This window comes from Trematomus bernacchii, unplaced genomic scaffold (genome assembly GCF_902827165.1).
Source record: "Trematomus bernacchii unplaced genomic scaffold, fTreBer1.1, whole genome shotgun sequence".
NCBI classification, from domain to species: Eukaryota; Metazoa; Chordata; class Actinopteri; order Perciformes; family Nototheniidae; genus Trematomus; species Trematomus bernacchii.
The window spans coordinates 635,467-646,937 of record NW_022987571.1 but is presented as its reverse complement, the minus strand read 5'-3'; the positions used below and the strand labels follow the sequence as shown (position 1 = coordinate 646,937).

At 39.0% G+C, this 11,471-nt stretch overlaps 1 protein-coding gene across 1 annotated transcript; it reads right to left on the bottom strand.

Moving 5' to 3' along the window:
* Positions 1-1,069: 1,069 nt before the first annotated feature.
* On the bottom strand, positions 1,070-5,901 carry LOC117479197 (gastrula zinc finger protein XlCGF57.1-like). Its single transcript, XM_034126205.1, has 2 exons — positions 5,602-5,901; positions 1,070-3,152 (listed from the first exon to the last, which is right to left on the bottom strand). Exons 1-2 carry the CDS (start codon positions 5,681-5,683, stop codon positions 1,753-1,755), a joined length of 1,482 nt encoding a protein of 493 aa, XP_033982096.1. The 5' UTR covers positions 5,684-5,901; the 3' UTR covers positions 1,070-1,752.
* Between the last annotated feature and the right edge of the window lie 5,570 nt (positions 5,902-11,471).

Here is an 11,471-nt window from a genome sequence, read left to right as displayed (position 1 = left end):
TTTCACAAGCAGTAAATATGACTGACCACATGACAATCCACACAGGAGAAAACCCATTCAGCTGCAGGGTTTGTGGCAAAAGCTTTACTTTCCATAAATGTGATGGTCATCAGCCCTCACAGCTTCAACAAACCCAAACCAAGGACTTACCTGAACAGATGGAAACAGAAGCTCAAAAAAAGGACTGCAGACTCTTCGGTCTCTTCTGATAACAGTAGTGATTGTAAGGAGACCATGGAGCCTCAGTCATTTCATTTCATTTTTCTCAAGTTTAAATAAAAATCTAAGCACAATCATACAACATTATGGAAACACCCTGGTAAGCTATAGGAAGCTTTCAAATAACTCCCTAATTTCCTTCCTTTTTAGATAATATAAAAATGTTCTAGAAACACTGCTCTACACAAAAACGTATTGACACACCACCTAAGAATACTTGGCGACCATTTTATCCTTATTTTTGTATCTGTCTGATTGAGTGAAGCAGCTCATTTAACCAGCAGACTATTGTTTTTAAGAGCTTTGTAGACACATTTTTTCACCTACACTTTGCTCTCCTGCCTATCGGCTCGCTGATCTCTCAATGATAAAGCGCTTTATCAGGTCTTTTCGACCCCTCAAAGCTTGTATGAAAACATACTACGAGTCATTCACCAGAGCCTTCATTCGTGCAGAGCAGTACCACTTGCTCTAGGGAAGCTAACACTCACACACCGTTGGCCATCGGGAGCAACTCAGGGTTAAGTATCTTGCCCAAGGACACGTTGCCCAATCGACATGTTGACAGCACGGGCCGGGATCGAACCAACAACCTGCTGGTTGAAAGACGACCGCACTTCCTCGCAGCCACAGTCCTGGCTCTCACAGTTGAACAAGCTACTTAATATCAAGTCAACCTTTCTTCAGTCTCTGACTGACAACCCACCTGTTTCCACTGCACTTTGGACAATACATTTTTTTTAAATAACTTCTCATTTCTGTATGTAGTACTGAAAATGCTTAAGCTAATTTTAAGATGATGGTGGAATGCACACTAAATGAAATGTAATGTAAAAAGAAGTGTCACAAATTTGTTAGGATGTTTTTATCTCAGTAAATAAAAAAATATAATATACAAGACGTTTCCTGAGCAACACCCTGCTTAGTTACACAACTTTGTTAAATATATAAAGTAAAACCTAACAGTTTGTAAGCCATCATGAAACAATGAAATCAGAGAACTTGAGCAGTTGTTACAATATGTATTCATATGTTTATAAATAAAACTGAGAAAAATCTGTGAACACAAAATATTCCCCTCCATATACAAAGTTTGTGCTTATCTAAACAAGGAAACAGATTTTTTTGCTGAATATGAAGAATCACTCTGATATATGAAAGAGGATGGATAATCTGTGGGCCACGTTAAACAAGAAACGAGGATGTACACAATTACACAACTACAATACTTTAAACATACTTCATAGCAAGGTGGTAAAACAATTAGCTTCACAACAGAGACAATAATTAAGTCCAAACAAAAGTGCTGTGTAGGGGAAATAAAAAACATATATATATATATATAAGACTTTTAATAAATGTATACATGGTATACAATGAGTAATGTAGAATAACCAGCCTACTTGTGTTGCTTAAATTAAACTTTAATTACAATCTGAATAAATATGTTCTTATGTTTGGATTTCAGTGTGTTTCTGCATAATTCCTATAATGTGTCAGACTTACTGCCTCTATATATTTGTTCCCAGACATTCAGCAGCTGACAGGTTTCTCCCCTGTATGAGTTCCCATGTGTCTTTTCAGATGTGCCTTGCGCAGAAATGTTTTATCACAAACTGAGCAGTTGAATGGTTTCTCTCCTGAGTGGATCCTCATGTGTGTCTGTAAAGTTTCCCTACGTGCAAAATACTTCTTACAAATTGAGCAACTAAATGGTTTCTCTCCTGTATGAGATCTCCGGTGTCTCTTCAGATGGTGCTTATGGCCAAATATTTTCCCACACTCAGAGCAGCTATATGGTTTTTCAGCAGTATTACACCTATCATTACTGACAAGGACTTCGTTCTCAGTTTTGCTCTGATGAGGCTTTGAGGACTGACGACCAACACACTGATGGTATTTCAGCTGATAACGCCGAGTGAATTTTTTGGAACAAACACTGCAGCTGTAGATTTTGTGGATATCCATATGTTTTGTCAGATATCTTCTCCAGGCAAATTCTTTACTACAAATTGGGCAACTAAACTGTGTTTGTGTCGTGTGGATCCTCATGTGTTGAACTAAAGCCTCACTATCACTGAAACCTGAGTTACAAACAGAGCAGTGGAAGAGTTTGTCCCGTGTGTGGACTGCAATGTGGTTTGTCAGATTTACGTTTTGTTCAAAACGTATATCACAATTCGAACAACTAAAGGAATTCTCTCTTGTATGAGTTATTATGTGTAACTTAAGCTGTTCTTCACACAAAAATATTTGATTGCACCCAGAGCAACTGAATGGTTTCTCTCCTGTATGAGTTATAATGTGTCCCTTCAGGTCTCCCTTAGAGCTAAATCTTTTTCCACACTGAAAGCAGCTAAATGGTTTCCCTCGAGCACTATGTTTGGAATCCCTTACAGGGACTTGATCATTTTCCATAGAGTTTAAATCTGACGGACGTTCCCTGGACTCCTTCCAGAAATCACTGTCATCAGTCTCAGGTTCAGAAGAGTCTTCCGTGTTGTTGTCAGTCTCCGATGGTAAATGTCTCTCTGGATCTGAGTCCCTGGCTGGTTCTGGTCCTCCACATTCCTCTCCATCGGCTTCTCCTTCCATGTGTTCAGTTTGTCTTTGATGAAGCTGAGAGGACTGAGGTTTCTCTTCATCATGCTCACTCTTCACAGGGACAGGAGTGAAGGTGGACTCAATGATATCAGCCTCCTCCAGCCCTTGAAGCTGCTCTCCCTCCTGACTGCTCCAGAGTTCCTCCTGTTCCTCTTTAATGTGAGGGGGGGGCTCTGGGTCCTCCTGGTCCAGACTGGAGCTCCACTCCTGCTGCTCAGGGGGATCCTCTTCTTTAACCACCACCAGCTGCTGGACGTCTGCAGGTGAGAGTGAAACCATCTGCTGCTCGCCTTCACCAACAATCACCTTTCGTACATCTGAAGGTAAAACTGAAACACAGACAGACATTTATAATCACGGTGACCTATAATCTCAGACCAGACCAGCTCTGGAACAGTTGCCTGTCACATGAGGAGAGAAACAGAAAACCCATATTAATAACCAAGGCTTCACATTGAGATCTGAGGCTCCTGATATCTGTGATTTCATCTGTAAGAGCGGTAAATTATGCTAGGGAAAGTTAGTAACACTTCCTGCTGATATAATCAAATATGTAAAGATGTGCTCATGATCCGGTTGGATGGGTGTTAATATATATTTTGGATTGTCCAATGCTGTATTCATACAGGACGCAAAGCGAAAACATAAAATTGACGTTTATAAAAAGGTAAATATTTGATATTTCGTTTATTAAATATTTATTTTGTTCTAATCCTGATTCTACATGGCTATAAAATGGCAACATGATATCAAGTGCCTGTTTAAGATGACCACTGGATAGTTATAATTGATCCTCCATAATTACATGAATACTCCTTAAATATCCTCAGTCAGATTATCATTATCGGTAAACCATTTTCCTTGACTATTTAACTAAAAGTTAAAGTACTCTATAATAATATGTCATCATTAATTGTTATTTAAATTATATTTAGTCTTAAAAATCTGAATCTGCAAAGAAACTAAAGCTTTCGGCTAAATGCAGTGCAGTTAAAAGCAGGGTTGCCAACTCTCACGCATCTGGCGTGTGACACACGCTTTCACTCTCAATCTCACGCTCTCACGCTGCCCAAACTATTCTCACGCCAAAAACAAGAATACCGAAGACTAGAAACGGTTTTGAAAACTTTTGTCACGTAGTGATCGTCTTCTCAATAGAACATCTTTGATAATGTCTTCTGGCCAATCCGAATCACAATAACGGCGTGGTGTTGTTGCAGGAAGTCCCGACAGAGAATACTTTTGCTGTAGTACATCTGGCTACATCGATACAACATTACGTGTTGATAGAAATCAACACGTAATGAAATAAGACCCCACGGTTTGATGATTGATAGGTGTGTGGACTGTCTTTCATTTTGACACACAGAACAATGGGGGCTATCCACCCTTATCCACAATGTAAAGTAATTCATACAGCCTCTTCCCTCTTCTCTCTGTGAGGAGCAGCAGGTTCAGCTTTCAGAACAAAGTAACAAAACACAAAAATGGCATTCATTTTTTTAAATGTGTAGTAATAGATTTTTTTTTTTTCTTCTCAAGAGAGTACCAGAATGTGTATTTGATGTTAGTATTTCAAAAAATCTCCTGGGGGAGAATCCCCCCAGACCCCCCTGCAGGGGTTGGGTTTTCAGCATGTCAACTCTTTCACCTGTGGGGAAATTGCAGGATTGGCTCCAGGTCGCCCTTTTTATTTACTACAAGACAAATGTGCCTTTTTATTTCATACAATTCAATTTGGATTGAGACAGGGAAATAATCTAAACCTCACGCGTGGCGTTTCACTGTCGGGGGGAGCGTGTATGTAATTACATTGCAAATACTGACTTGAGCCCCACCACTGAGATTACCCAACAAAAATACTCTGGAGCCGCAACTGCCGACCCGTATTGCGCATGCGCAGATCTAAGATCCAGTAGAAATGATAAAAAAGTAAAAGTCTGCTGCTTATTGTTCTACTAGGCCAAAATAGAGTCAAAGAGTATATGAGAGTGAGAGTGTGTTAATTAATATATTTGGCAGTTTGGAGTAAGTCTGTAGATTTGTTTGTGTGTGTGTTTCATGTATAGGCCTCTCACGATAATTAATTTAGTTGGATACATTTTCGCGGAAATTATTGCGATAAACGATAATATTGTCGGCACCGTTGTATGACCATTTTAGACCACTGACATAATGATAATATATAATAATAATTCAAGTACATCCTTTCAAACTGCTAGTCACATCCTCATGTAAATGGAAATTTATCGAGTTCATTTTTATTTATCGTACGATAAGTCAATTAATTGCATATCGCGACAGGCACACAATAAAACAGTGGAAACAAACATGTTTGACTTTCATTAGTGAATGAAACTGTGTGCCCCTTTATAGTCTGTGTCCATTATTGTGTATTTGTATATATTGTATATATATATATATATATATATATCCTATATATATGCTAAGGTCCCGCTGCTGACACGATAGCAGTCATTTCGTGCGCATATGTGTAATTAAACCGAATTAAACCCATGATATCAAAATCTCACTCAAGCCAGGTACCCAAAGTTGGCAACCCTGGTTAAAGGTATAAAACAGCAGAACATACTAAAACGTAAGTACAGCAGTAGTACCTCAAGTTACTAGTGCAGTACATGACTAAATGTACTTCGTTACTCTACCCGCTGGTTATAATAAACAAACACAAAGTAAAGGCTCAGACTGAAGCTAGCTAGCTGCAGCTAACGTTAGCTTAGCAACATCAGGAACGCAGTATACAGAAATAATACAAACCTGTTCTTATTCCCGGGGTCCTTTCATGCACAGGCAGCTTCCGGTGTCGGTCCACCTCTTCGCTTATTATCAAACTAAACATGGTATGTGTTTCTCCTCTTAACTACATTTAGCGAACCGGAGAGCTAATCGAACGGCTAACGCAGCGGCAAGGAGTCTTCTTCTTCTTCTCCTTCTCCTTCTCTTTTTAATGGCGGATCGCAAACAGCTTTTGGTTGCATACCGCCACCTACTGTACACGAGTGTGTATCATCATGTCATCCCTCTAATAAACCAGCATATCGAAAACATAAAACTAAGAAACCATTAAATAAATAAAACAAAAACAAAAAACAAATCATCCATGATCTATTCTAACCTACTGTTAGATTATTTTCTCTATCCCAGTTTCCCTCAAAAAGGTGAACAGTGCCTTTCTGGTAGCTCTTACTCCTTCTGTTCCCAGAATACCAGCTACATTCCACTCCCTCTCTGCCTCTAAAACGTTAGCCCTTCATTTTCCTCTTTCAACTCTATAGGTGACACAATGTAATAAAATATGTTCCACATTTTCCCTAACTCCACAGTTCTCACACTTGTCACTGTCACTTTTCCCCATGACATACAGCGTACCATTCAATGCAGTGTGATTTAGTCTGAGCCTAGCTATCGTGATTTCCTCCCCTTCTATTTCTTTCTTTATAAATATGAATTGTAATTGTCTTTTGCACTTGATGATACTCTTTGCCTTTCTGGTCTTTCTCCCACCTTTTCTGCCAGATCTCCATCCCTTTCTTCTTAATTACTGCTTTTCCTTCTCCTTTTCCAAGTTGAACTGGTAATGTGATTTCCTTTTGGAGTGCACTTTTTGCTAATCTATCAGCACACTCGTTCCCTTTCACCCCCTCATGTGCAGGCACCCAGCAGAACTGCAGATCTATACCGCTTCTGTGAAGTCTTAACAGGCTGTGATTGATTTCTATGAGTATGTCTTCTCTGGCAGTTGTTGTTGACTGTATGCTTTGTAAACTGGATAATGAATCTGTGCACATCACCACCCTATCTGGTCTGACCTCTTCCACCCACTGTAATCCTATTACTACTGCCAGCATTTCTGCTGTATACACTGAAAGTTGGTCTGACGCTCTTTTTGATATCGATATTTTAAATTCTGGGATATATATACCAATTCCGACACACTCTTCCTTGTTCTTAGAACCATCTGTGTATATTTTGAGGTAATTGTGATAATTACTCCTGAGGTACAAACTTGTTTTGAATCCTACTTCACTTATTTGCCACTCTCTTTTCTTTTCTACAATACTCACATCTATATTAACTATTGGAAAAAGCCATGGGGGTACACTACTGAATGGATTTGATGGTGAAAACTCTAACTCATGCATGCCGTATGTCCTTATTTTTCCTTTACTTGTCCATCCAAACCCACGCCCCTGAAACTTGGAATATTCCCAGCACTCCTGTAATGTTTTGTTTGTGACATTTCCTTCCCCACTTCCTTTTAACCTGACCCAATAAGCAAGAGCAATTTTCTCTCTTCTTAGCTCCAATGGAGTCTCTCCTGCTTCAACTAATATTGCATTAGTAGGGGTTGACTTAATTGCACCTATACACAACCGTAATGCTTTATATTGTAACCTATCCATTTTTAGTAATGACGTTTTTGCTGCTGCTGCATATATTATACACCCGTAATCCAGAGTTGTCCTCATAATTGCACTATAGATGTCGATTAATGCCTGTTTGTCTGCTCCCCAGTCACATCCAGCCACTGCTCTTAATAGGTTTCTTCTTCTTCTTCTTCTCTTCGTTTTTTGGCGGATTGCAAACAACTTAAAAGGTGCATACCGCCACCTACTGTACATGAGTATGAATCATCATATCATACCAACTCTTTAACCTATGATCTAATCAAAATAAATAAATAAATAAATAAATAAAAAAAAAAAAAAAAAAAACATGAAATAAATAAAACAAAAATAAAAATCTATGTTCTTTCTTGACCTAATGTTAAATTCTTTTTCCTACCCCAGTTTCACTCAAGAATGTAAACAGTGCCTTTCTGGTAGCTCTTACTCCCTCTCCTTTTGTTCCCAAAATACCAACCACACTCCATTCCCTCTGCCTCTAAAACTTTAGCCTTTAGTTTTTCTCTTTCCGCTTTATATATGTCACAATGTATCAAGATATGTTCTACATCTTCTTTTACTCCACAGCTCCCACACTTGTCACTGTCACTTTTCCCCATGACATACAGCGTACCATTCAATGCAGTGTGATTTAGTCTGAGCCTAGCTATCATGATTTCCTCCCTTCTATTTCTTTCTTTATAAATATGAATTGTAATTGTCTTTTGCACTTGATGATACTCTTTGCCTTTCTGGTCTTTCTCCCACCTTTTCTGCCAGATCTCCATCCCTTTCTTCTTAATGACTGCTTTTCCTTCTCCTTCTCCAAGTTGAACTGGTAATGTGATTTCCTTTTGTAGTGCACTTTTTGCTAATCTATCAGCACACTCGTTCCCTTTCACCCCCTCGTGTGCAGGCACCCAGCAGAACTGCAGATCTATGCCGCCTCTGTGCAGTCTTAACAGGCTCTGATTCAGTTCTATGAGAATGTCTTCTCTGGCAGTTGTTGTTGACTGTATGCTTTGTAATATGGACAATGAATCTGTGCACATCACCACCCTATCTGGTCTGACCTCTTCAACCCACTGTAATCCTATTATTACTGCCAGCATTTCTGCTGTGTACACTGATAATTGATCAGACGCTCTTTTTGAAATAGATATTTTAAATTCTGGGATATATATACCAATTCCAACACACTCTTCCTTGTTCTTAGAACCATCTGTGTAAATTTGTAGGCAATTGTAATACTTTTCATTCAGATACATACTTGTTTTAATTCCCACTTCATTTACTTGCCACTCTTTTTTCCTTTCTACAATACTCATATCTATTTTAGCTTCTGGGAAAAGCCATGGAGGAACACTGCTAAATGGGGTTGCTTTGGCAAACGTGATATTGTCCACTCCATATGCCCTCGTTCTCTCCTTACTCGTCCAGCCAAACCCACGTCCCTGGAATTTTGCATATTCCCAGCAATCCTGTAATATTCTGTTTGAAATATTTTCTTCTCCACTTCCTTGTAGTCTGACCCAGTATGACAGAGCAAGTTTCTCTCTTCTGATCTCCAGAGGTGTCTCTCCTGCTTCTATCAGAACTGCATTGATAGGGGATGACTTTATCGCTCCAATACACAACCGCAATGCTTTATATTGTATTCTATCAATTTTTAAAAGCGATGTTTTTGCTGCTGCTCCATACACTATACAACCATAATCTATTGTGGACCTCATAATTGATCTGTAAATATCTATTAATGCTTGTTTGTCTGCGCCCCAGTTGCATCCAGCTACAGCTCGCAATAAATGTAATACTTTTTTGCATTTTGTTTCCACTTGATTAATATGCATTTTCCATGTATATTTGCTATCAAACCACAGTCCTAGGTATTTGAACTCATTCACCTTTGTCATTGGACGATCATATAGTGTTAGCTGTTGGCCATCAATCTTGCGTTTGTTTGTGAATATCATGTAGCATGACTTGCTTTCTGACATTTTGAATCCCCAGTTATATGACCACCTCTCCACTTTTTTAATCGCTCTACCTATATTCTCCATTACGTATGGGGCATTTCTTCCCCTCATCCAAATAGCCCCATCATCTGCGTATAGAGCCGATTGAATGCATGTGTCTAAGCATGTAAATATATCATTAATCATGATGTTAAACAATAGTGGACTGACTGCACTCCCTTGGGGAATACCATTTTCTATTTCAAAAAAGTTGGAAATATCTGCTCCAACCTTTACTCTAAATGTCCTGTCTGTTAAAAAGGCCCTTACCCAATTGTACATTCTCCCTCCAATACCCATTCTACTCAATTTGATCAGTAACCCATCCCTCCACATACAGTCATACGCCTTTTCAATGTCAAAGTACACTATTGCCATTATCTCTTTCATTTTCAATGTTTTTTCCACATCATTACTCACTCTTACTAAAGCATCTATTGTGGACCGCCCTTTACGAAATCCGCTCTGAAAACTACTCAGCAGCCCTTTCTGCTCCAGTACATGTGAGAGCCTACGGACAATGATCTTTTCCAACCATTTACATAGGTGTGATGTAAGAGCTATTGGTCTGTAGTTACTAGGGTTAGCTGTATCTTTCCCTGGCTTATTGAATGGTAGCACGACTGCTGTTTTCCACAAACTTGGCATATCTCCTTCTCTCCAGATTTTATTGAAAAGACTCAGCACCATTGTCATAGTTTCCATAGGCAACTGTCTAAACATAGCATAACATAGCTGGTCTTGTCCTGGGGCTGTATATCCTGTACCTTGTAAGGCTATTTTGAGTTCTGACATTGTAAATTCCACATCAAGAGCTGACCTATTATCCTATCCTTATTATTCTTTTTTTTGTGTATTTGATTGTCCTTCGAGCAGCTGCCCTTTTCCTTTGAAACTCTATAACATTATTTTGTGTCATGTTTTTCTTTAATTCTCTAAATGCATTATTTCGCTCTTTAATAGCCCTGCTGCATTCCTCATTCCACCATGGCACCACTTTCTTCCTACCCTTGGTTGTTGTTTTGGGTTAACTGTTCTCTGCTGCATTTAGAATATGTTGCGTTATTTGGCTTGTAATGACCTCTATGCTTCCCTCTGATGTTAGCAGGTGTACCGACTCCTCACACCATATCCTAAATTTCCCCCAATCAGCTTTAGCAAAGCACCACCTGGTTATTGCACCTCCTTCCTGTATATATACATTAGTATTCATTTTAGTAAGCACTGGATAATGGTCACTTCCTACTGTGGATTTATTCAAAACAAACCATTCGCATGTATGAACCAAACAGTTTGACACTAATGTCAGATCCAGGCATGATACTTTCCCCCTGTGTACATCTACTCTTGTGCCATGTCCATCATTAAGGCATACTAGTGTTCTTTCCTCCAGCATTTCTTCCACTATATTTCCGTTACTGTCTGTATGGTTGCTGCCCCATAGACTGTTGTGTGCATTGAAATCACCACACCAAACTTCCTTCCTATGTTTATTGCCTGCTATTTCTTTAAATATATCAGTGGTTAGATTTTTACATGGGTTGTATAAATTGATTATCCTAATGTTATCTTGTTTCCTAGGGTTGCAGATTTCCACTATAATACACTCTATATCATCAGGAGATTGCACCTCCCTATATGCCACACCATCTTTGAGAAACGTGGCACACCCTCCACCATTTTGATTATTATCTCTATCATGCCTTATACAGCTAAATCCTGGAATGACAAAGTCTAATTGAGGTCGTAACCAGGTTTCTTGCACACATATTACCTCAGGGACTACCTCTAGATCATATATATATTTCTTGAATTCTTGACCATTAGCTATGAGGCTTCTTGCGTTCCACTGTAGTATGTGCAGCACCATGATTAAGGATCTAACCCTCATCCTGATTTTCATTTTCCCCAGCTCCATTTATAGTTAGCATTGCATGTATCTGATCTGCTTTAATATCTTTCATGTCAAGGAATTTTCCAGCTGCCTCCACAATGGCTTTGATTCTATCACTTTTCTTTTTTAACTGTAATGCAACATTTACAGTATGGCATATAAATACCACAAAATTCACCTTTTTCACTCCTAAAACATCATCATCCTCTTTACTCTTGGTGGCGCTGTGGGGTTGGATTTGAAGATTACTTTTTGGTGTGTTCCTGACATTTTGTATTGTAATGCTCTGCTCCATTCCACTAGGGGTCTTATTGATTGTTACTGTTCCCCTTA

Coding starts and splice junctions, on each gene's coding strand:
- LOC117479197 (XM_034126205.1), bottom strand. CDS start 5,683: ATGTTTAGTTTGATAATAAGCGAAGAGGTGGACCGACACCGGAAGCTG. Junction 3,153..5,601: donor GACCCCGGGAATAAGAACAG/GTTTGTATTATT, acceptor TCTGTGTTTCAG/TTTTACCTTCAGATGTACGA.